The sequence below is a fragment of the Rhipicephalus microplus genome, unplaced genomic scaffold (genome assembly GCF_043290135.1).
Source record: "Rhipicephalus microplus isolate Deutch F79 unplaced genomic scaffold, USDA_Rmic scaffold_237, whole genome shotgun sequence".
Lineage (NCBI taxonomy): Eukaryota > Metazoa > Arthropoda > Arachnida > Ixodida > Ixodidae > Rhipicephalus > Rhipicephalus microplus.
In genome coordinates this window covers 132,448-153,906 of record NW_027464808.1, presented here as the reverse complement: position 1 = coordinate 153,906, position 21,459 = coordinate 132,448, and the positions used below count along the sequence as shown (strand labels likewise).

At 44.5% G+C, this 21,459-nt stretch overlaps 1 protein-coding gene across 1 annotated transcript; it reads right to left on the bottom strand.

The window, feature by feature from the left end:
- Positions 1 to 1,313: 1,313 nt before the first annotated feature.
- LOC142792739 (uncharacterized) lies at positions 1,314 to 21,387 on the bottom strand. The gene is made up of 12 exons (XM_075885663.1): positions 21,382 to 21,387; positions 21,245 to 21,328; positions 19,077 to 19,430; positions 18,328 to 18,666; positions 16,040 to 16,193; positions 15,226 to 15,315; positions 13,013 to 13,257; positions 11,981 to 12,059; positions 11,220 to 11,434; positions 9,266 to 9,490; positions 7,520 to 7,663; positions 1,314 to 1,835 (listed from the first exon to the last, which is right to left on the bottom strand). The coding sequence occupies exons 1-12, from the start codon at positions 21,385 to 21,387 to the stop codon at positions 1,485 to 1,487; spliced, it is 2,286 nt and encodes a 761-aa protein (XP_075741778.1). The 3' UTR covers positions 1,314 to 1,484.
- Between the last annotated feature and the right edge of the window lie 72 nt (positions 21,388 to 21,459).

Genomic DNA, 21,459 nt, shown 5'->3' with positions numbered 1-21,459 from the left:
CGTATGTGCCACGGTATAGCGTTGGCGCTTCATTGAGCACCGACAGCGTGTTGCAATTCCTAATGAGTGTCACTTACATGCACTTGTGTTTAGCTGTGTATGCACCTTAAGAAACCACGAACACCTGGAGCAGCATGTCAGAACAACAGTCAGGCAAACATATCCAGCTTTTCATTTTTTGAGGCGTTTCTCTCTCTCTCTCTTTGCGTTGTTCAAACTTTGAGGAATACACTGGTGAAAGTTGGGTACAATATTCGCGTCATCGCACCGCAAAGCGCACTTCGGTTCGATAATGCTGACGTCTGTGCTGACGTTACGATGGACATTAGGTTACCCAATTAACACCACTGCATCCGATGTTACTCACAAACCCACAGTGTTCACACAAGTGCTACGCTTACGAAAACACGTAGGACCACCTCAAAATTCTGGGCTTAAAGCTTTGAAATTGCAGCATCGAGAATTAGTCACCGAGGGCTTCGCATGAAACCGAACCGCACAAGGCGTAGGGACTGGCCAATTTTTATTACTTCTTAGTTATAAAGCTGCGTGGCCACTGTGATAAAACATGATTGGTTCCGCGACAATGTTTAGCAAGACCAATTTATTCCTTTCGCAGAGCCTCAATGAATTGCTAAACGGTCCTGCTTTTTGCACATCAAAGTAGGAAGCTGATGCCGTGAGTACGTAAGAAAGTTCATTTGACGTGATTGAAAGCCCTCGTGTGCTGTGCTATGCATTGCACACAAGCACGCCAGCGGGGATCGAACCCGAAACCCTGGGATAGTTATCCGTCGGCCTGGTCTTACTTCGACGGGGGCGAAATTCAAGGGCTCACATCACCGCACTTAGGATTTGAAGCATGATAAAGATCTCCAGATGGTTCGACGTTGTTAAATAAGGCGCGCTTCTTAATCGCATAGTGATTAAGAAGCGTAAATTTTCTAAATTTTTATCCACTTTATCTCTTGGACAATAGTGTCAACGAAGAAAATTATTCTTTTTGTTGACGTATCACATGTGACCGCGCAAAACAATGTGCGAACATTGCATTTGAAACCACGCTTAACTCTATTCAGCATTACTTTGCTGTTTGAAAACCACCAATGTTTCATGTTTAGTTCACATATTTCCGCCGTTCGGACAGTTCCTGCAGACGTTACATTTAATTGTTGCACGCTTATGAGAATCGTAAGTCTTATAACAGCAAAGCGAATCAATCAATCAATCAACCAACCAATCAACAAATTAATTAATTATTTATTCAAGCAAGCAATAAATAAATAAATAAGTCAATCAATCGAGTGAATAATCAAATAATAATGTACAGGGTACTGTACAGAGATTAAACATATCAGGGGCTGATTTGCTAAAAAGGCAATTTAATACCTGACAATGCGTCATAAGCTGCCCCAGTCAATCAATAAATCGGAAAGAGCTGACCCGACCAACGACTTTTTTGCAGTATAATTTATGTATTCGGTTTATACATAGCGACAATCGTTTAACACGTTTTCATGAGTGGGCCGCGCGCAGGGTCTGTCGATGAATGGTCGGGAGGACCTGTACACCACCATACAGTGACGTTCCTCCCTAAAATGGTTAAAACCTCTGGCACCCAATGCGCAGCTCAAAGCGCAGTGCATCAGAAGGAACAGCTCTTTGCTCGATAGGCGAACACCGGGAAGCAGCTGCCCTTCGCTGCGATAACCCATGGTTGTGTTGCTCGACCTCAGAAGGGCGACGTGGGCTATCTTCAAGCCAGCTACGTGGTTCATCAGCGTCTCCTCAAGAAGGTCGCTTAGGTTCACCTTCTTCTGTCGCCACGTGTCATTCTTTCGGCGAAGGAACGTGCAAGAGAAATGAGAACATACTTCAGATGTTCACAGAAAACAAACAAAATACTTCGAATAAACTATGTTCAAACATCTTGAGCACAATCTAACCAATCCAGATTTTATGAAGTTCCCAATCTAACGAAGAAATTTTCTTCCCAAGCGCGTTACAATACAGTTCAGTGGTGTCATAAACACGAAATTATGAAACCCAGCTGCAGAACACATAAAACGAAGTTTTTTCAAAAAGAAATGAGAGACAAGTATGAGGATATGGTTTTCTAATTTTGGCACAAACGAATTTTGTTTTTTAAGCGTGCGCTTAAGGCCATCTCGTTAAATTGAGTAGCCAGACCAGGCGCAACCCTACTTTTATTAGGCACCTTTAGTTGGGCTTACGCAATAACCCCATGTATACGGCACACGTTGCGTACGCTGCAAGCGAAACACTCAACGACACGTTCAGTTTACAGTATTGACCGTACCGGGATGCGTTTCGTTCAACTATATAGACATATCATCGGGGAAATGAAACAGATTTCGAGTGCTTCTTAGCGTCATCGTGTGGTAGCGGCTGTGATAACGACTACTGGGATCCAAGTCGAACCGAGTCGTTGGATCCACGGTTTTGTGGTCTGTGCCATCTTGCGATCTGGCTCCATCGAGATCTCGCGAGAGTGACAAACACGTCGGCCTACGTATCAGAGTTATTCAATCATATGAGTTGCGAAACTGCGTTCCGAAACCAGGACGCGCCATTGGCCGACCTAGCGGGAGTGAGCCGATCGTCGCGCTATCTGGGAGCGGCAATACAAAACACTGCACCGCCACTTGGGCGTGCGCTTTTCTTTTTTTTTAGGCAGCTCAACGCCGCACGCAACATTGGCGTTGTCGCCGGCCTTATAGCTTGCACGGCACCCGCCGCCGCTGTCAGCTGTTTTCGCTTTGCAAAGACGTAATCAAAGCCGGGTCAAAGCGTCAAGGTTTATTTCGTCGAAGGTGGTGCTTGCAATTTCGTGTTACCATGGTTTTAACTCTGCGCCCTGATTATTTCTATTACTCCTCGCTTGCTCGTTTGAAAATGTGCGCTTGAGATCGATTGCTCATGGGAAGTTTGACGAATCCTTTTAATTGTTCCACTCTGAGGTTCACCATGTGTCCCACTAACACGACGGTAGTGATGGCCGCAAAAATAAGACACAGATACGGTAAAGTGGAAACCAAAGCACAACAGTACCAATCAGTATTCCACTAATCGCGAAATCAATGAGTCACCGTCTGGGATACTATATATATGAAAGCCTGATAACAAGAAAGTGGGATCTTGAACATTGCTATTTACTTGCAACTCGCACTGCAAGCGTTCTTTTCTCTTCAGGTGCTATGTTTGTGGAGCCTTTCCAACGGCACCGGCGTTTGCTGCTCGGGCAACGTCGTCTGCTGCTGTCGACAGACTCACAGGTTGGATCCACCCGGATCAACGTTGCATCCCGCTTGCATCACGCCTTGCCGCTCACTATTTTGCAGAAATGTAAACATCCGTGGGCTCGCCACATGAATCTGATAAACTACCGACTTCACTGCACCGTCTAATACGCTGTGCTAGCTGTGAAACCTACCACACGAACCTGCCGCTTATAGCCACGTTACTTCTAGTGCAATGCGGAAAACATGAAAAAGGACACAACATCAAGAGAACAGGCAGCTCCTCCTTCCTTTATCACGTCTCCACCACTGCGACAAAGTAACATGTTCCGCACCCTTAGACACCAACTCACCTAAGAACAAATTCTAGGCGTTGGCATGCTGTTTGGCAGAATGCGGCGGCGCTCACAATCTTGCTGAACGCAAAAACACAAAATATTGCGTTTTCTAGATAGTTTTGCTGTCCAGAGATGGCGCTAATCTCTACTCACTTCCGCCAATGCTGTGTTCAGATTTCGATACATGGAGCCTATGGGGAGTTTCGCAACTCGTATGATTGAATAACTTTGCTACGTATGGTATACTTTTACGTGCGCTGACTTTTTTCGAGCGTACACAGCATTGGTGGAGCAGATGCGTCACTAATGCGAATGCGCACTTCTCTTTGTTAGTCATGCTTCGTACACAGGCTCGTTACGTACGCCCAATTAAAAGTATTGTAAGCACATTTACCACAAGTCATGCTTTCACTTGTACCCAACCTACATCGCCTCTCTTTTTCGTTCTCGTTGGTGTTCTGAGCCAAGGGGACACCGTGGAATAAACGATTCTGCTGGTCTTGCCTGGTGAAGTTTTTTTCATCTTTCGGTACTTATTTTGGCGATGCTGTAAGTGGCGCGCATGCACGAAAAAGTGGACTCATCAGTCTGGGCACTCTTACGTACCAAATGATGTTAAAGCCATGCTGTATTAGACAGTTTCAGTTACGCCTGAGGAACACAACGCCTGGCGCGTTGGGTAAGTAACGGCTGAGGCTGTCGCACACAGCGTTAGTTTACCGTACGCCACAACCGAAACGTGCACGGCATAAACAACCTTGAGTAAAGGGACTTTGGAATTTGAGTGCTGCTTTGCGCCATCTATAGGCGAAGAAATCAACTGGAGTAGACGACAGACGCGGCCTTTTTTTGCAGCAGCCCTGCCGTCAACGCTCGCAGCCGTCGAGATGTCTAACAGCCACCGGTAAGTTACGCAACAGCCGTTGCGGGCGCAACGTAAGCGCCGAGATCTAGCGCGCGCAAACGCACACATCTCTTTTAGGTTAAGCGCATGCGCAGTCTTGCTCTATCTCGCCCGTTCCGTGCGCAAGAGCGCTGCGCGCACTGAGCTAAAACTCTCTATTGTCCCGGTAGAAATACAGCGTTGTCTTACATTGTATCATGGGCTGTGCGAAATACGACAATGACCGTCTTTTGAAAAGTTTCTTGCTCGTTGTCCTGCTTGCACAATGACGGTTGTCGTCATTCTTTCCTTCGTATGTGGGCAGTCTCTCATACCATGCTATGAAAGTGTGCTGGCATGGTCTGCGTTGACCGGACATTGCAAGGGTGGGGTGGGGGGTTCACGAAAAATCTTCCCCGCGCGTCGTGTAGCAGTGTTATTAAAATGGAAATAGAACGTCATGGCAATTTTTGCATGTCGCTATGGGAGACCAGCGCTGGATAAGTGGCGCGCTGGACAAAAATCACAGGATTTCAATGTAGTGCATGATCATGAGCGGGGCGAAGCATCCATCAGTCCGTCCGCACTGCTGTCCATTCGTTCGTTCTTGCTTCCGTCTGTCTGGGCGACCGTCCGTGCGTGCATCCGTCCGTTCATGTGTCCACCGTCCGTGCATTCGTCTTTCTTTCTGTGCGTCCGCACATCAATGCGTCCGTCCGTACATCCATGCGTCCTTCTGTGCATCCGTCGATCTGTCCACGCATCTGTCCATCTGCCCGTCCATCTAGTGAACACACCAAGTACCGCCATCTCGCAGCTTTTCATCATATATTCATCATATAGAAATACCGCCATCCAGCGGACATTCCAAGGACTGAACGAGAGGTGGCACGACGGGACTAGAGGAGTGGCACGCGCACACTCTCTTACGGCCTACGCTTAGTGTCTAGTTTCCACCTTTCACCGCCGCTAGCTGATGGCACTGCGGCTCGACTCTCGCTAAACGTTGCTAAAACCAAGGAGGTTACGCCCAGCGAGTTTAACGTGGCAGCCTTTTCTGGTTAGATAGTGCTCAAAGTGCGTCCTTCTGTTACTAGTTTTTTAGTAAGCATCAAATTGAAGGCAAATTTGATTGAATATTAAGTCCCCGATACTCGTCTCCGTAAATTATTTCATGAGGAACAACTATTTTGTTGTATTCTTGATTAACGTGCGCGGGTTTCCTCCTGAATTCAAAAGAGTGCGCGCGTGCCATTCCTTTGATGTCCGGTCGGGACGGCGGCGGTGGCAGCGGCGGTGCCGCTGCTGTCACCGCCGCCGCCGCCGCCGCCGCCGCCGCCGCCACCGCTGCTGCTGCCGCCGCCGCTGCTGCTGCCGCCGCCGCCGCTGTCGCCGCCGCCGCTGCCGCCGCCGCCGCCGCCGCCGCTGCCGCCGCCGCCGCCGCCGCCGCCGCCGTTGCTGCCGCCGCCGCCACCGCTGCCGCTGCCGCTGCCATTGCCGCTGCCGCTGCCGTTGCCGCTGCTGCTTTGTTAAGCATCCATATTACGTCAGCACAGCAGCTGGAATATGCGTTCCCCGCGGAGACTCTACTGATGGTTTTCATGGTAGGCGCTGCACCGAATAGTAAATTTCCTTGTTTCACAAACTTCCCAGTTTAACTAAAGAGCTCGAACGAAATCATCTCTTTAATAAATAAAGCTTTAGCCGTTGTGTAACTATTTGGGCTGTGTAGTTCTCTCACAGAAAGTTGATGCTTTTACGAACCAGGCGAAGCAGCTCATTAGAGCACAGATCCCCGTGCAATCATACAAAAACAACGCAGCGGATACTTAAGTTAAATAGGCGTAAAGTTATCCACTCCTTACAGTACAGGATGAGAACCTCACTCTTTGTGACTTCTCATGGCGTAACATTTCAAAATAACGTGGAACTTCACATTTCTGTGACAAAAAAAAAATCACCGAGGAAATAAATATAACACGTCAACGATATTGGCACACATTTCGCAGCTACAACGCGGGTGTGCCTAGGACTAAATTCATGGTTTCCTGGTAACTTCAAAAGTTCGTGTGGGACGTTGCCTTGTGAGCGCTTTTAATAACTTCAAACATTTATTCTGAATGTACCTCACTTCTGAATTCCATATCTTCTGCCCCGCCGCAGTGGTCTAGTGGCTAAGGTACTGGGCTGCTGACCCTCAGGTTGCGGGTTCAAATCCCGACTGCGGCGGCTGCATTTCCGATGGGGGCGGAAATGTTGTAGGCCCGTGTGCTCAGATTTGGGTGCACGTTAAAGAACCCCAGGTGGTCGAAATTTCCGGAGCCCTCCACTACGGCGTCTCTCATAATCATATGGTGGTTTTGGGACGTTAAACCCCACATATCAATCAAATCAATCAATTCCATATCTTCTAATTGTATACATTTTTATTGCACCTATATACAAACAGAAATTTTCTTCTTATAAAATAGGTTGTCAGAGATATGAAATGCCAAGCTGTTTTAGCTTTACACATATGCCTTACATATCTTCTGAGCACCTTGCATACATATATCTCTTCGATCAGGGGCAGATCCCACCACTTACTTTAGGGGGGGGGGGGGCGGTCGCTTGAAGTAACACAAGAAAGGTTGGCGAAGCCACTACTTTTTTGTTTTTACGAGCACAAAAACTCTATCATAGCATAAATACTGTAAATGTTTGGTCAAAGGGGTCCCATTAATTTGTCCTAATCGGTGACAACAGGTGGACGGCAAGCACTACAAAGAGGGGGAGGGGGTGCCGACAGGTTGGGGGGGGGATTGAGATCGCCTTTCAGCATTGGCTACCGGTTTCAATATCCAAGTTATTTGAAACAGTCTTCAAATGTAAGAATCGGCTTTTACAACTGAAGCTGCTGTCCATGTTATTCACACTTGCTCGGAGGAGCTATGTAAACTCTTACCATCTCGCAGTTCTCATGAAACATTTGTACCTAATGCTACACAAACACAAGTCTTTATGTATGGCTGAATAAAAATTGTAACAGTAATATCTACCTCATTAATCAAAGCTTCGGCGCAGTAAGTTGTTCTCGAGTCGATGATGTCCGCATCCTCCACGAAGCTCCGCCATTGTTGGTCTACGAATTTATCTGTCCGCCGTAGCTCGTCCAACTTGTGAGCCACCACTCGGGCTATTACCTGGGTTCAATATTGAGAACCAGCGATGAAGGCTTCCGCAGCATGAGATGCATTATTGAAGTTTACTTCGATACTTCATCTTATGCAAATCAAAACACATTCCGAGTAGTGTTGAACCTTGCAAGCGTTGATGCAAATACACAGGATGTTCTACAACTGTACCTTCTCACAGTTTTTCGAATGAAGGGTAGTCTTCCAATGCCGTTCCAATCAAGAATGTCTATGATGCCTCATGTATTAGTACTTCTCGAACTTTCGCGAGTAAATAGCAAACCTCTATGAAAGACACTGTCCACAATATCAAGTGTAGCAGCACTCACGTCCGGTTACCTGAGTAATGTCCGAATAGATTTGCTCAGTGCACGACACGGATAGCGCTACTATAGCTTCGGAAAGAAACCAAAAACAGATACGAAAGGCTAATCAATATCGACCAGGTTGAACATTGCTGTGATTTAAATTCGACAACTTGCTCTCTCTCTGGCCTTGTTGAGGAAGATGATGACGTGTAAACATTATACCCGGCTGTTTGCTGTTTAATATAACAATACAATGATTAACAAACATAAAATTGTCGCATTGGGGTTATTTTTTATTACTAACCATACCTTCCTCTATAATTTTAGGAGGCTATGTACTAACTTAAAGATGAAAAAACCGCGGCATATAAACCATCAATTAAAACGGTGTTTTCAGACAGGAAGGATGAAGTTTTTCATATGAATAACTCCTTGTGGTGTTTGAAACGCCGTGTTAAATGTGAAGGTTTCTTGATTTTATTGGTTTTGGCTGAGATTTGACGTCCTGTGCGAGTGTAGTATGAAATGTGCTTCATATACACGCGAAGTCGTTGCTAATACCATATAAAGCAAATCAATTAATCGTCACTCACACGGCCTTCCTACTTCGTATTGCGTATTAGCAGAGAGAGCGGATGCCATGCAGAGGGCCGAAATGCATTAACACCCGAAAAACACAAGACATGTAGATATAACCTCATATTTCCCAGCTCATGCTTGCGAGTTATTATGTATATACTGTTGTATTTGGTACGATTAAAGCGTAAGTCAAAAGTTATTGGCCGTCACCATAATCATTCGCAGGGTTCTTTTTCAGGAGGAGGAGGTCTGCGAAGAGTCATTGCATCGCCCTACCTGTTTGGTGACTAGGGGGGGGGGGGGCAACCGTCAGTCTTTCCGTACGCACACCTATGATTGCCATAAGGGGTCGTTTAGCAGGTTATGGAAATATGGTTTGCATGTACAGTACGGTATTACCGTACCGCTCCTCCTTTGCTGGTCGTCGACTTTTTGTCTGGAAGGTACCACAGCGCCACAAAAAATAAAAAGCCGCGGGTGTTTAATGTTTCGTTGTTGCCTGTCAGCATGCATTATTAACGAGACACCCGTCGTCAGGGGGACGGGCTGTGACTGGAAAGGAGGATATGCCTTACTCTAATTGCATACCGAATTCCCGTAACTTGATGAAACTCCCTATTGAAGGATTAAGAGCCGAGGGCGGCGATTATTACGCTAAACTACTCAAAATTATAAGAACGCGCTTATAGTTGTCTCACACAAGTCAAATATTGTTGTAACGTACGTGTCCCAATGAGGCGAAGTTATACGCCGCCAACGTACGCGCATCGTAGTACGGCATCCGGAAAAGGTCGCCTAGGTGCGTCACATCCGTCAGAGACGCGATTCCAGGCAGCAGGACTTGCAATAATGGTGGCAGGGCGTGCCATGCTCGGAGGCGTCGCAGCCAGAGCACGGGGAAACTCATTTCTTTGGGTGCCAGTCCTCGGACCTCAGTGCCTTCAATGTGCTGTTAGAATATAGGGAATTTGTGTTTGATGCAACGTGCCGAAATTAGGACTATAAAAAGGGAAAGCAATGAACTTCGAATAGAATTGCTCCACCCACAAGTCAAACCATATCACTGAGAACACCGGAGTGATAAAATAAAGCAGTGAGCTTGGAGGAAATGCTCCATCTAAAAATCAAACCCTATGACAGAGAAAGTGCTAAACAGCGCAGACGTTAAGAGGGTATAGAAGAGACGAGAACAGAGCGCTGTGCCACGTACACGAGGTTTCCCCCTATACGCTAAAGAAGGTCGCTGGCGATATAGGTGTAAGAGTTCTGTTCTGCGCACACAACAAGCTCGCTATCAGCGATCTGTTCTCGTCTCTTTTATCCCCTCCTGTTGTTTGCGCTGTTAAGCACTCTCTTTGTCTACCATGCAGCGCCAACCAGCCCAATCAATCACTTTGTAGAAGTTATGACAGATCTCTGCTTTATAATAAAAGAAAGCTATAATACTCGTAAAAAAACTTCCCTATACCGACAAATCAATAAAGTATATCATTCAGCACATCCCCAAAATAAAATGAAACCAATAAAATTTGAACAGGATTGCTCCACTGGCAAATCAAACAATCTTTTTTAACACAACGAAAAAAAAATCTTACTAAAGAGCTGCACCTTTGTAAAGCTCATTATGAAAGTACTGATTGTGAGGAGCATCGCTCAGAAATGTTTATCAGTAATAATTATCAGGGCAGTTGAACTCCTTGTGGTATTTGAATTGCCGTGTTCATTGTGAAAGTTTCTTGATTTCATTCGTTTTGGCTGAGTAGGCTCACACATTCAGTAGTATCATATAAGTATTTTGAACTAGAATTGTTGGCCTAAATTGCACTACGTGAAAGCCTCTCACAGAGTCCGAATAGAACAGTAGTACAGCGGATAATAGAGGTTTGAACTGATGAGAACTCACTGAACGCAAAAATCAGACGAGACATCGTTCGCGCGAAGGCTATCTTCCTTGCTTCACCATTCAACTTGCGGTAGGTTGAGCAAGGCACAGACAAAGGTGCTTGCAAAGCGATGCACGTACTGTTCCCAAGAAGACGAATTCTCGCGCCGAAACGCTGGTTACACCAACAGTACGTATTCAGCGATACTCCATACTTCGTCAACGTGCGTGATTATTAGGTTGTCGTGCAGAAATACTTATATAGCAACGAAGCATTGCCATGCACAAGATATATAGAAGACAAAAACGCATGCTAGATAAACTATTTTGCTGTTTGTTAACTACAGGGTGCAACAGCGATCTGCACGATTTATCTGCAGAAGCTCTTGAGAAAATATTGTGCCATGATTAGTGTAGCGCGACTTTGGATCATGTGCCAGTTTGCTGTATAATGGAATCAGGTGACCAAACGAACCTTATCTGAAAATTGCCGGCACCAAGATATTTTTATCAGAACGTTCATAGCCACCGTTTAGGCTGATTGTTTAATTTCGTTTGCTTTTCTGTAGAAGTACAAGGTTTACAAGCACTTCATCAGCACTCATCACAAATTTGAAAACAACACTGACCACGGCCATACTAACAGCGCAGAGACAAATTCAGGAAATTCTCATGATTAGCGTATACCTTTAAGAACAGCCGACGTGAAGACGATTGAAATAAGCAACCAAGGCGAGAATTTCACTTCAGCAACATCGATTATCAGGAGATTATGGGCCAAAAACGTTTCAATCACCCTAAAGGCTGCGAAGGGGTAGCCATGTTGTTCTTCCTGAAGCAGTGTCTGGTTTTCATCCGCGAATGTCTCTTCGCGCAGCACTGGGGCACTGACAGCCAGTCTGTCGGCTTTGTTGTCCGATGGACTGCTGATGATGGAAGCTATCGCATTTTGGAACTGCGCCATAAAGTTGGCCACGCTGACGATGGATTCAGCGGGTACGGCAGCGTCACCTGTGTCAGAACCATGCAATATAGAAGGCGGAACAGGTTATTGGATTCTAGTTACTGAACTCAAACACAACTCATTCGTAAATAAGACTTAGTACCTGCACCATCATGGTGGGCATTATTGACACATATGTAAGAAATGCACATTTCTGTAGCGTGTGTGTGGTGTAGCGTTGGTGTGCTTTGAATTGCGATATGCTTTGTCTTGAAAACAACATGCATGTCGTTAAGGAAAAGTAATGGGAAGTTCTTCAAAGTTTATCAATTCACTCCGAATGCTTAGTATTAGCTTGTGGCATTATTTACTGTATCTCATTATTAGTATTAGCTTGTGGCATTATTTACTGTGTATACGTGACTCATGAGATCTATGCATTTATGCATAAAAAGATCTTAACGCCTAAGTGACGATCTGTAGATAATACAGAGACTAACTGGATATATTTCAATGTAATACATCTATTTAAGTGTAGAGGTATGCTATTCAGTGTACAGTTGTGATTCTTCACGCTCAGCGATTCCGCGGTAGCAAGAAACTGTGGCAATTACCCTCAAACAGGTCGATGGCCTCGCCACGGATTCCGCTCACTCTGTGCAAAAGCCGTTCACATTTGGACTCGGAACTTGTCTGTCATGAAGATGAAGAACATAATTTTGTAAACAAGACATTTAAAAGTGACACAAAGAGTGAAGTATAGTAAATATTGATCTCGCATGATTTATCAAGACACTGCTGAGTACACTAAGCCGCAATAGAGTACGCAGATTTTTAAGGTCTAGTTCCTAGAATGTTTTTTTTTTTGTCGCGGAAATGCAACCTCGTGAAATGCCATAATATTTTTGTAGCTCTGATTGTATTTTCATAATCAATTATGCTACTGCATATTTATGTAACTATTATGGGTCATCCTATCAGTGCCATCACGGGGCTACGAAATTCGATGAAGAGAGTGATCGAGAGAGAGAGAGCTGACGCGGGATATATAACAGTATACGGAAGGAGGAAAGTCAGTGCGATGCGATTACATGATTGTCACGTATACGTTTTTTGCTTCCATTTTCCAAGTTTATTCGCATATTAAGCATTGACGCGGCATTCTCTAAATGTTAGAATTAGGCGTGAAATGATCAGATATACTTATATACTGGCACTTAACCACCTATTTTTCTTTAATCTTATTTAACACTTTCGGACTTTACTTACCGAGTGATAACACTGGGGCTTCATTGTGCTATACTGGTATAAAAAATAACCCGTTTTATTTAATGGTTATCAGCTTCTACTAGTACTTTTCAGATAATGAAACGTAGCGTGGAAGCGTCATTGCTCTATAAGTTTATCGCAGGAAATAGGAAGAGTTAGCAAGATCAGAAAAGCAAATTCACTTGCCTTAGTTGGTACACAGGAAATTGCAGTATCTGATGGGAAGTTTTTAAGCTCAAAAACGAAGCATTCACTACAACGGTAGATACACTGTGGGTGCTTCTATTTAGTATCCACTTTCACAAGCTTATCGTGCAGTTCCTTCTAAGGCGAACATCTTTGCAAAGTCTAAAGGCAAAAAAAAAAAAAAATCTCACTGCGAAATCGTAGTCCTCGTGATAATCGCTTTTGCTACCTGTCCGGTTAAGCAGCGCCAGAACGTCTGCCTTTGCTCCGACCAAGTGCAGTAGAGTATGCCACGCCAGCTGGCGACGCATGTTGAGAGTTTCTCCATCCCGAGCCATAAACGCCACCAGAGCTAGCGCTCGCTTGTCCGTCACTATGTAATCTTCGCACGTTGACTGGAAAGGACAGTAACCGCGTAGAAGCTTTTTCCAGAGAGCTGCGAAAGACCGGAAAACGCCAGAGCCATCTGTTGGAAGAAGTTTTGAAGCCTATCTTCTTCCACAAACTTTTCAATATCTGCACCACTTCAGAAGAACGCGCCTTTTTCTTAGTCCTTCGCCAATGTTGTTACACGGCTAAGCCGAAGGAATGTGCCAGTCTACGAAGTATTGAGCCCCGCCGAGGTAGTCTAGTGGTTAAGGTACTCGGCTACTGACCCGCAGGTCGTGGAAGCGAATCCTTGTTGTGGCGTCCACATTTTCGATGGAGACGAAAATGTTGTAGGCCCGTGTGCTCAGATTTGGGTGTACGTAAAAAATCCCTGCTGGTCGAAATTGCCAGAGCCATTCACTACGGCGTCTCTCATAATCATATGGTGGTTTTGGGACGTTAAACTGCACATATCAATCAATCAAACAAAGTATTGAGGCAAATAAACTGTGACAGAGAATACGCCCCACTACCGAAGACTAGCGACTGAACGTTTATTGAAGAAAACAGATATAAAGAACTAAAGAACAAGAAACAAACAAAAATCATGTGACCGAATAGAGGTTGGCAGCTAGATAACGAACCTATAGTTTGTGCAGCGTAACCGATGGCCTATAGAAACGCCCGTGTCGCCATACTTGTGAATGAAAAACACATGAATTGTTTCCTGTGCTCTCTTATCTCGATGCTGGAATATCACCTTTGTTTGACGCAGCAACGGATGACGCTCGTAATCTATACAATGCAAGCACAAATTCAATGAAGGCCAAACATTCAGTGGGGTCCTGTGATCTGTTACACAATTATTCAAAGACCACCCGGTTTGGCCAATATGTAACTTTCGTCTAGACAAGGCAATAAGATACACAGCACACTTTCTACATTTAACCAAGCCACTTTTCAATGAACTTTGCAATGCTAGTGCACACCTGTGCGTGTACTTATTGTCTAAGTTTATTTCACGTGGTTGTCATCATGGATTACTAAGTCTTCCAGTGAAAAATCCTTTTGAATATGACCACACTTGTGAAGGTGGGAGGAGGAGGCGACTGAATAGAGGCCGCGTATGGTTATCGCCCTCTCTTCGATTGCATTTATCGGCCATCAAAAGAGCTTCACAACAAATAGATCAAAGGCTTTTTTCGAGATCAATAAAAAGAGTGACATGTTTCAAATAACGATTTCAAACAAACGAAGGCATTCATTATCACGTTGCCGGTGAGTCTGTCTAGTAGATCGCCATGGTGCTTCCCTGTTGCGGCTGTCTTAGCTGAGAAAGCTGACTAATATTATTTATAAGTTTGCAGTTTGGTTGTAAGAAAAAGGATTCCTTGCGTCAGCCGTTAGAATTCGGAGCACATTAAGTACTCGCAGATGATTTCACAAGTTACGTGTTTCTCAGTCATCCAAATACTGTGCCGCGGAGTACGAAAGCCACTTCTGATTGATTGATTGATTGATAGATAGTTGGGGTTTAACGTCCCAAAACCACCATAAGATTGAGTGAGACGCTGTAGGGCAGGGCTCTGGAAATTTAGGCCACCTGGGGTTCTTTAACGTGCACCCAAATTTGAGCACACGGACCTACAACATTTACACCTCCATCGGAAATACAGCCGCTGCAGCCGCAATTCGATACCGTGACCTGTGGGTCAGTAGCCGATTACCTTAGCCACTAGACCACCGCGGCGGAGCCGAAAGCTACTTCTGTGAACATCATTTGTGAAACTCCGGACCTAGAGAAGGCTACAACTAATTCTGTGCAATAATACTTGAGAAGAAAGTCAGGTAACTTGTCAAACGATCGAGAGTAACCAGCTAGGAATCTTATTACTCATATGTTCGCTGTAATACAGGAGTATTGCAGCACCTTTTTGTAAGATTGTCCGGCGTTTGAAGTGAACGCTTGCGATTCCGTTACGACTTTCGTTACATTGAAGAATGCTGTAAGTGATTGGAAAAGAACAATACAGACCTGCCGACACTCCGGTAGTTTCAGAAACCTCGGCAATACTCATCTTTGCCCAAGGGCTGGGATCGGCGGTCACGTTAAGAATATCTGAAACTAAGAAAGAAAAGTAAGTGGGCGTGTGGTCCACTGCCATATAGAACTGCGAAAAAGTTTTCCTCACTTCAATATTCAAAAGGCTATAAATAGGAATTCACACATCCTCTTGTACATTCACCAAAGATGAAGCGGAAGCAGTGCTCAATAGTTCTTCTCAGTCAATTTTATTTTGATCTTTCCAGCGCACCAACCAAAGCATTTTGCAAGCTGACGTGGTCTAGGATTACTTTCTCGATCCGCCCACATTTATACCAGAAATGACGTCGTGTGATGACGTCATCATCTGACGGCGTACAATGTCTCCATGACGTCCCATTCACGTCACAACGATTTGTGGTCTGTGGTGTCAGGATACGGCATGTTATCATACCATGATTGAACGCCATCACTTGGACAAGGCCCTGTGGTGTTTTGGCGAAACATTTGCATGACCTCAAGAAACTTTACGAGACACTGGGACACCACCGATCACAACATAAATAGATCGAAATCAGTATATTAGGTATTTCTCGTTCTTGTGATTACCCAAAGTGTTATTCAATCTAGAATCATGCGTTTATTTTTTTGTGGAGTAAAGCTGTGAGTACGTCAACAACCTAACAGTGTTTTATAGCGCAAAAAGGAGATGACGTAGCTACGATATCCAAACTTAACTATCGACTCACTTTAAACAGTTTTTATTCGACGTCGTTGAGTAACGGCTTTTCACAAACTCACTCACTCGCTTCGTCGTTTTCTTGCAGCAGCTGAGCAATGTCGGTGTCCTGTACCAGGGCGTACCGAGTGAGCACAAGTCTGTAGAAATCTTCCACCGCCTCCTCATCCATTCTTTCCAAGGACCAGAAGAATTCCTCAAGCTCAGAGCTAGTGCTAATCTGCCACAAGTGAGACGTGTGTATAAGTTCAAATTTTCAAGCATATAATTGCAGCAACTGTGAGTCAACTTTTCCCTTCATGAGCGATTGACGATTGGGGGTTTTAACAAACAGTAGAAGAATTGAGAGTCTTGCAGGAACCCAAAATTAAACGGCATCTCTACGTAGACGTTCCGTCTTTTATTCCAAAAACTCCACATGTTTCTGTAAATTTGTTAAAGGAACCCTGATACTAAGTTTAGAAACTCTAAATGCTTGTGTTGTTTGATACCCGGAATGCGGGGACACCTCTGACCGATTATTAGTGGCCAGCGTAGCCTAAAGGATATTTTAATTTGGTGTTAAAGTAAGGGTGCGTGCTCTTCCGAGTATACAGGTGGAATCGGCACTTTTTGCGGTTTGACGTAGACTGTGACAACCCTTGTGAGGTAGGGATCAACATTTGCGGGGCGCGCACAGTACCCCGATTAGCACCATTGATTGATTGATATGTGGGGTTTAACGCCCCAAAACCACTATATGATAATGAGAGACGCCGTAGTGGAGGGCTCTGGAAATTTAGACCACCTGGGGTTCTTTAACGTGCACCCAAATCTGAGTACACGGGCCTACAACATTTCCGCCTCCATCGGAAATGCAACCGCCGCAGCCGGGATACGAACCCGCGACCTGCGGGTCAGTAGCCGAGTACCTTAGCCACTAGACCACTGCGGCGGGGCAAAAAGAGAATCCGATTAGCACCAGGGGAGGACTATTGTTTGACATCCCTCTCGCTCTGTTGTCGGGCTGCTCTTAAGGTGGTTTTGGCTGCTTACGCCAGGAATGCTTTTATTTTTTCTAAGGGGGACATGCTCAAAGCACCCAGATCGTTTTATTCTTCACTGCATGCGGGTCCCCTATTTGAAAACAGTCGAAGGCGCTGCGCCGCTGTGGGGCGCTAGTTTCTTACGGTATTTGGGCGGGCGTTTCAAACTGACGCAAAATCGTTCTGACTTAACGCCGCTAATGTTAATTCTGCGACGTGTTAGAGCATTTACAATTTAATTTCAGCCTTAGCAGACGCAAAACTACAAATTACTGTGATAAACTTGCGAACAAAATTTTAGCCGGCAGGGGTCCTTTAAGATAACACGTGGAAAACGTATACCATATGAATTCCGTACTGAAATATACGGAATAATTGGAATGACATACGAAACCTTTTATTAGGCTTGTGAACTTGTATTGAAAAAAGTGCACCCTTGCACAATTTCGAAAAAAAAAAAACTTGCGATGGCTGACTCCTTTCTATAGAATATGCCTCAATGGGAGACCACGCGGAACGCCCCATGGAATTTTCTCTACTAGCATGGGATGACATCGTCAATTATTACGAAAAGTGCGTGGCACTATTATTTATAGATCGCGAAATGTGGATTACAACACACGCTACAATATCCTCAAAATAAATTAGGACGAATATCACAGGCTTGTTTTTTCTACGATGGCTAAATTGGGATTTGACTAGTTTGGAAACAATGGGCTTACCACCTATTTGAACTTGCGGTAAAATGTTAGCTCACAAGCTTTAGCTCAAAGGTTCTCTGCTCTTTTTTTTTTAGAAAATCAAATTTTTCAAATCAAACCGAAAAGTTTCAGGCAACAAAAAAATCATTGTTGCAGACAAAAATTGTAGAAAGCTATATTTGGTTTCTAAACAATGCCTTATTAGTTGAAATAATAAGGCTTTTCCTATACTGAGGACTTATGTATATAAATTATGAAATCCGTAGGCGCTACTGCCATAGTCCGGTACTCCTCGGCTATAAGTGTACCTTGCGCTATAAAACAATACGCATAATAAAATTACTAGGCATTGTCCTAACTTATTTGGCAGATTCCTTCTTTTGAACTACAATAATCTTGCTTGAAAAGTCTGCATGACCATACATGATAATGTATGAACGCCCTCTTTTTGTGCATACTTATGCTATTAAATATTTAAAGAAATATAAATTAGTGTAACTGCAGTGCACTATGGGACCCATTATGCACATAACCAATGTGAAATTTCTCTGCAGTTGGTTCTGAGCTCTAACAGTTATAATCAATCAAGCAAATAATTGTATTGTACAGATATACATATGAAGACAACCTGTAGAATGACGGCGTGATCGGCGACGCTCGTGACGCTGTACTGCATGGAGAAGGACACGACAGGATTGAGGCCATAGCCGAAAGAGAGCTCCATCATGCGCTCCAGAAGATCTTCTGTCGCGTCATCGGTGATCTTCCGCAGGTCGAGTTTGAATTGCGAAAGAAACATCAAGATGTCTTCAACACCTTCCTCCGGATTCCAAGCGTATCGTAGACACAACTCGGAGAGCTCGCTTAAGCCAACCGCCTCCTTCGAACGTCCAGCCCCAGTAGCCCCTTCTTTAGCGGAAGCAGTACCCGAATGCGTGCGCGGCAACATGCGCTGATCTGATGATGTCTGCAAAAAAGAATTGTCATCGTGAAAAAAAAAGATATTGTCCCTAGGGCGAGACATAGTTTAGAGACACAGTACCGGAGAGAAATGTGTTGCCCATCTTTCTAAACTCTTTGATAGTGAAGTAATAAACGTTACGTTCTCAATTCTTGACTTCCCTCAACATCGCGTCACTGCACAGCTCAGGATAGTTTTTGCGTCACCATCATTATATCAAGTACATACCTTATACCATTGCTGTCTTATCACTTACTGCCTTGCAGAGTTTGTTAAGCTGCACTGATGATTGCACCTTATTTTTACTGCGTTATTAGTCCGACATTCCCAATGTGCCAATCCAAAGCCTTCGCGAAATTTAAATGGCACCAGGGTGACAATAATGATAAACGACGCCCATAAACGACTGCACTAACCTTTCCAGCCATACCATCCCAGCCAGGAAGTATGAGCGAAGCATTGCAAACGAAGGTGTTGCGCTCCCTGCACGGATCAGCCTGGCTGACCACAACCTCTTCGAACCACTTCTTGAGTTCACCGCACTGTGGGCTGGTGCATTCACTGGCAGCGGTACGCTCAGCTTCGACGACCAGTGGTGCATCGTAGCTGCCTGTCTGGGATCTGTCGTCCTCATCGGTTTTGGGGTCAAGCGTCGGCAAACTGGGTGTCAGTGTGGCTTTTACTTTGAGCTGAGCTTCCGGTTCTGCTTTTACATTGGTCTTGTCCTCAGATGCGCGAGCCTTGGGCTGCCAGTAGTTCGCACCATTATTCTGCAAGACCATTGTAGCGACCAGCATATTTATTGCCTTTGAAGACGAGTCGTACTTTCAACTTTTCTGTGCACAGTAATCAGTTCACAGTAAAAAAAAAAAAAGTTGGCATGAAAGCACTTTCACATATCAGGAGTTTTTTTGACTATTTCGCGGACAGTGTTCACCTCCGCACATACGTTATAATGTTCAGCTCCGCATTATCGCTACCGCATAAATATCTCTCCAGAAGTGACCAGGTTTTCGGCAGCAGACTTCAAACTGTCTCAGACACGACTCTTTTTCTTCTCTTCCTTATTACGCTTGGCAAAACCTCTCCTCATTGTAACTTGTGCCCTAGCACCAGGGCCGACTTCAATCTCGTCTTTGTGAATTGCTCGAGCAAACCAAAACCTCTGTGACAAGGCTCAAACCACCAGGAGCGCTGGATGCGCTGCTTGCTTCTGGAATGACAGCTCCGGGCAGAGGGCTAGGCCAGAGAGGCCACCTAGAGCGGCCCCAAGGCCCATAATCGTCCTGCTTTCACTACCCCTCCCCCCTCACCCCTTACACGACCCTTTCATGAATCAATAAAGTTGTGTACCTATTTACCTCAGAAGTTGTACGGAAAACTTGTGTGTATTTCAAGTGGTCCGTGAAAATCACCTGTTTTCGGTGTAAGGAAGTCTATCAGGCCATGAGATGGCACAGCGTCAACGTGCTTTGCTGACGAGAGGGGCTAGATTGCGTCTGCTACTGTCTTATTTAAAGGCAAGCAAAGTGCAAGAGACCCATGCGGCGTGCAATGTCTTAGCGCGTTAAGAAACTCTAAGAGGTCGTAGAAACTGGTAAACCTTCATTACGGCATGCCTCACAATTATATGGTGGCTTCTCATACCCAAGAAGGTCTCAGAAGGTGATTTCATAAAGTACGCTTTAATCGCAGCTGCTTTCATTGATGATATTAACGCAACAATAATACTTGCCCACGCCTACTTATTAATGAAAAAAACATCCTTTAATTCTTGAAGCATCCTATAACCATGTAGCATTGTTAAAAATAAAAGGTGCATTGAAACTCAGTATTGAGTCATCTTTTGTCTCTCAATGTTGTAAAATATAAGGTTACGTATTGAACTAATAACATTAAGAATCATTTCTCAAAAATATGTGAGACCTTTTAGAAACAGTCTGCCATTACAGTTTCCACAATCTAGCTTGAGAAATCTTTCGAAAGTGTCTTTATTTTCTGCGAAATAACACTTGATGTAGAAAAACTATCATGCGAAACTTACCTGCGAAATATGAACTCGATGATATTGGGGTTATGATTCGGAAAAAAAAAACAATATAGATATGTTATGTAGTACCCTTTGCCACGCGCTTCATTACGCAATAACTGAAAGTCGGAAAAGTTATTTCAGTGTACAAAATAGGTGATCTGAAACACCCGAGTAATTGTAAATCAATAACTATTCTTAGTACAGTGAGCACTCTCTTCGAAGAATCTATTGTGCTACCATTTAATGCTTTATTTGTGTAAACAATAACACATCTGCCAGCAGAAGCATGATTTCATTGCAGGTAGATCGACGAGTGCCACCGTTTTTACACGTTCACGATTTATTAACACCTCTCATACCAAGCAGGACAATGCCATGTAAGTACTTCTTGGTGTAAGAAGGGCGTTCGACTCAATTTGTCATACTAGACCCTTTGAATAGCTAGAATTCTAGCGTGTTGTTCAAAAACAATTCGATTCGTCCCCAGCTACTTCTGCTAACGTTGGTAGCAGGTAATAATTAAGAATTAATAGTAAGTAAGCCTGTATTTACCAGCTCTGCAATTGGTGCAACCGTTTCAGGATGACCAAACGGACCCTCCTGTCTTAGTGACTTGGGTTCTTTGTGCCTTGCACCCTGAAAACGATAACAGAGGCCACACTTGTAACGAGACTTTATTATGTACGTACATCCATTATCACGCTTAACACAAATGATGACGCAGCATGGCCTGGACTGTCTTAAACTGCTGCCAGCGTTACGAAAGG

Bases quoted from the DNA above. Each gene is read 5' to 3' on its own strand.
- LOC142792739 (XM_075885663.1), bottom strand. The intron at 12,060-13,012 runs GTGAGATTTTTT...TCTTCATGACAG, and splicing joins ACGAGGACTACGATTTCGCA to ACAAGTTCCGAGTCCAAATG. The intron at 9,491-11,219 runs GTGATTGAAACG...ATATTCTAACAG, and splicing joins ACCCCTTCGCAGCCTTTAGG to CACATTGAAGGCACTGAGGT.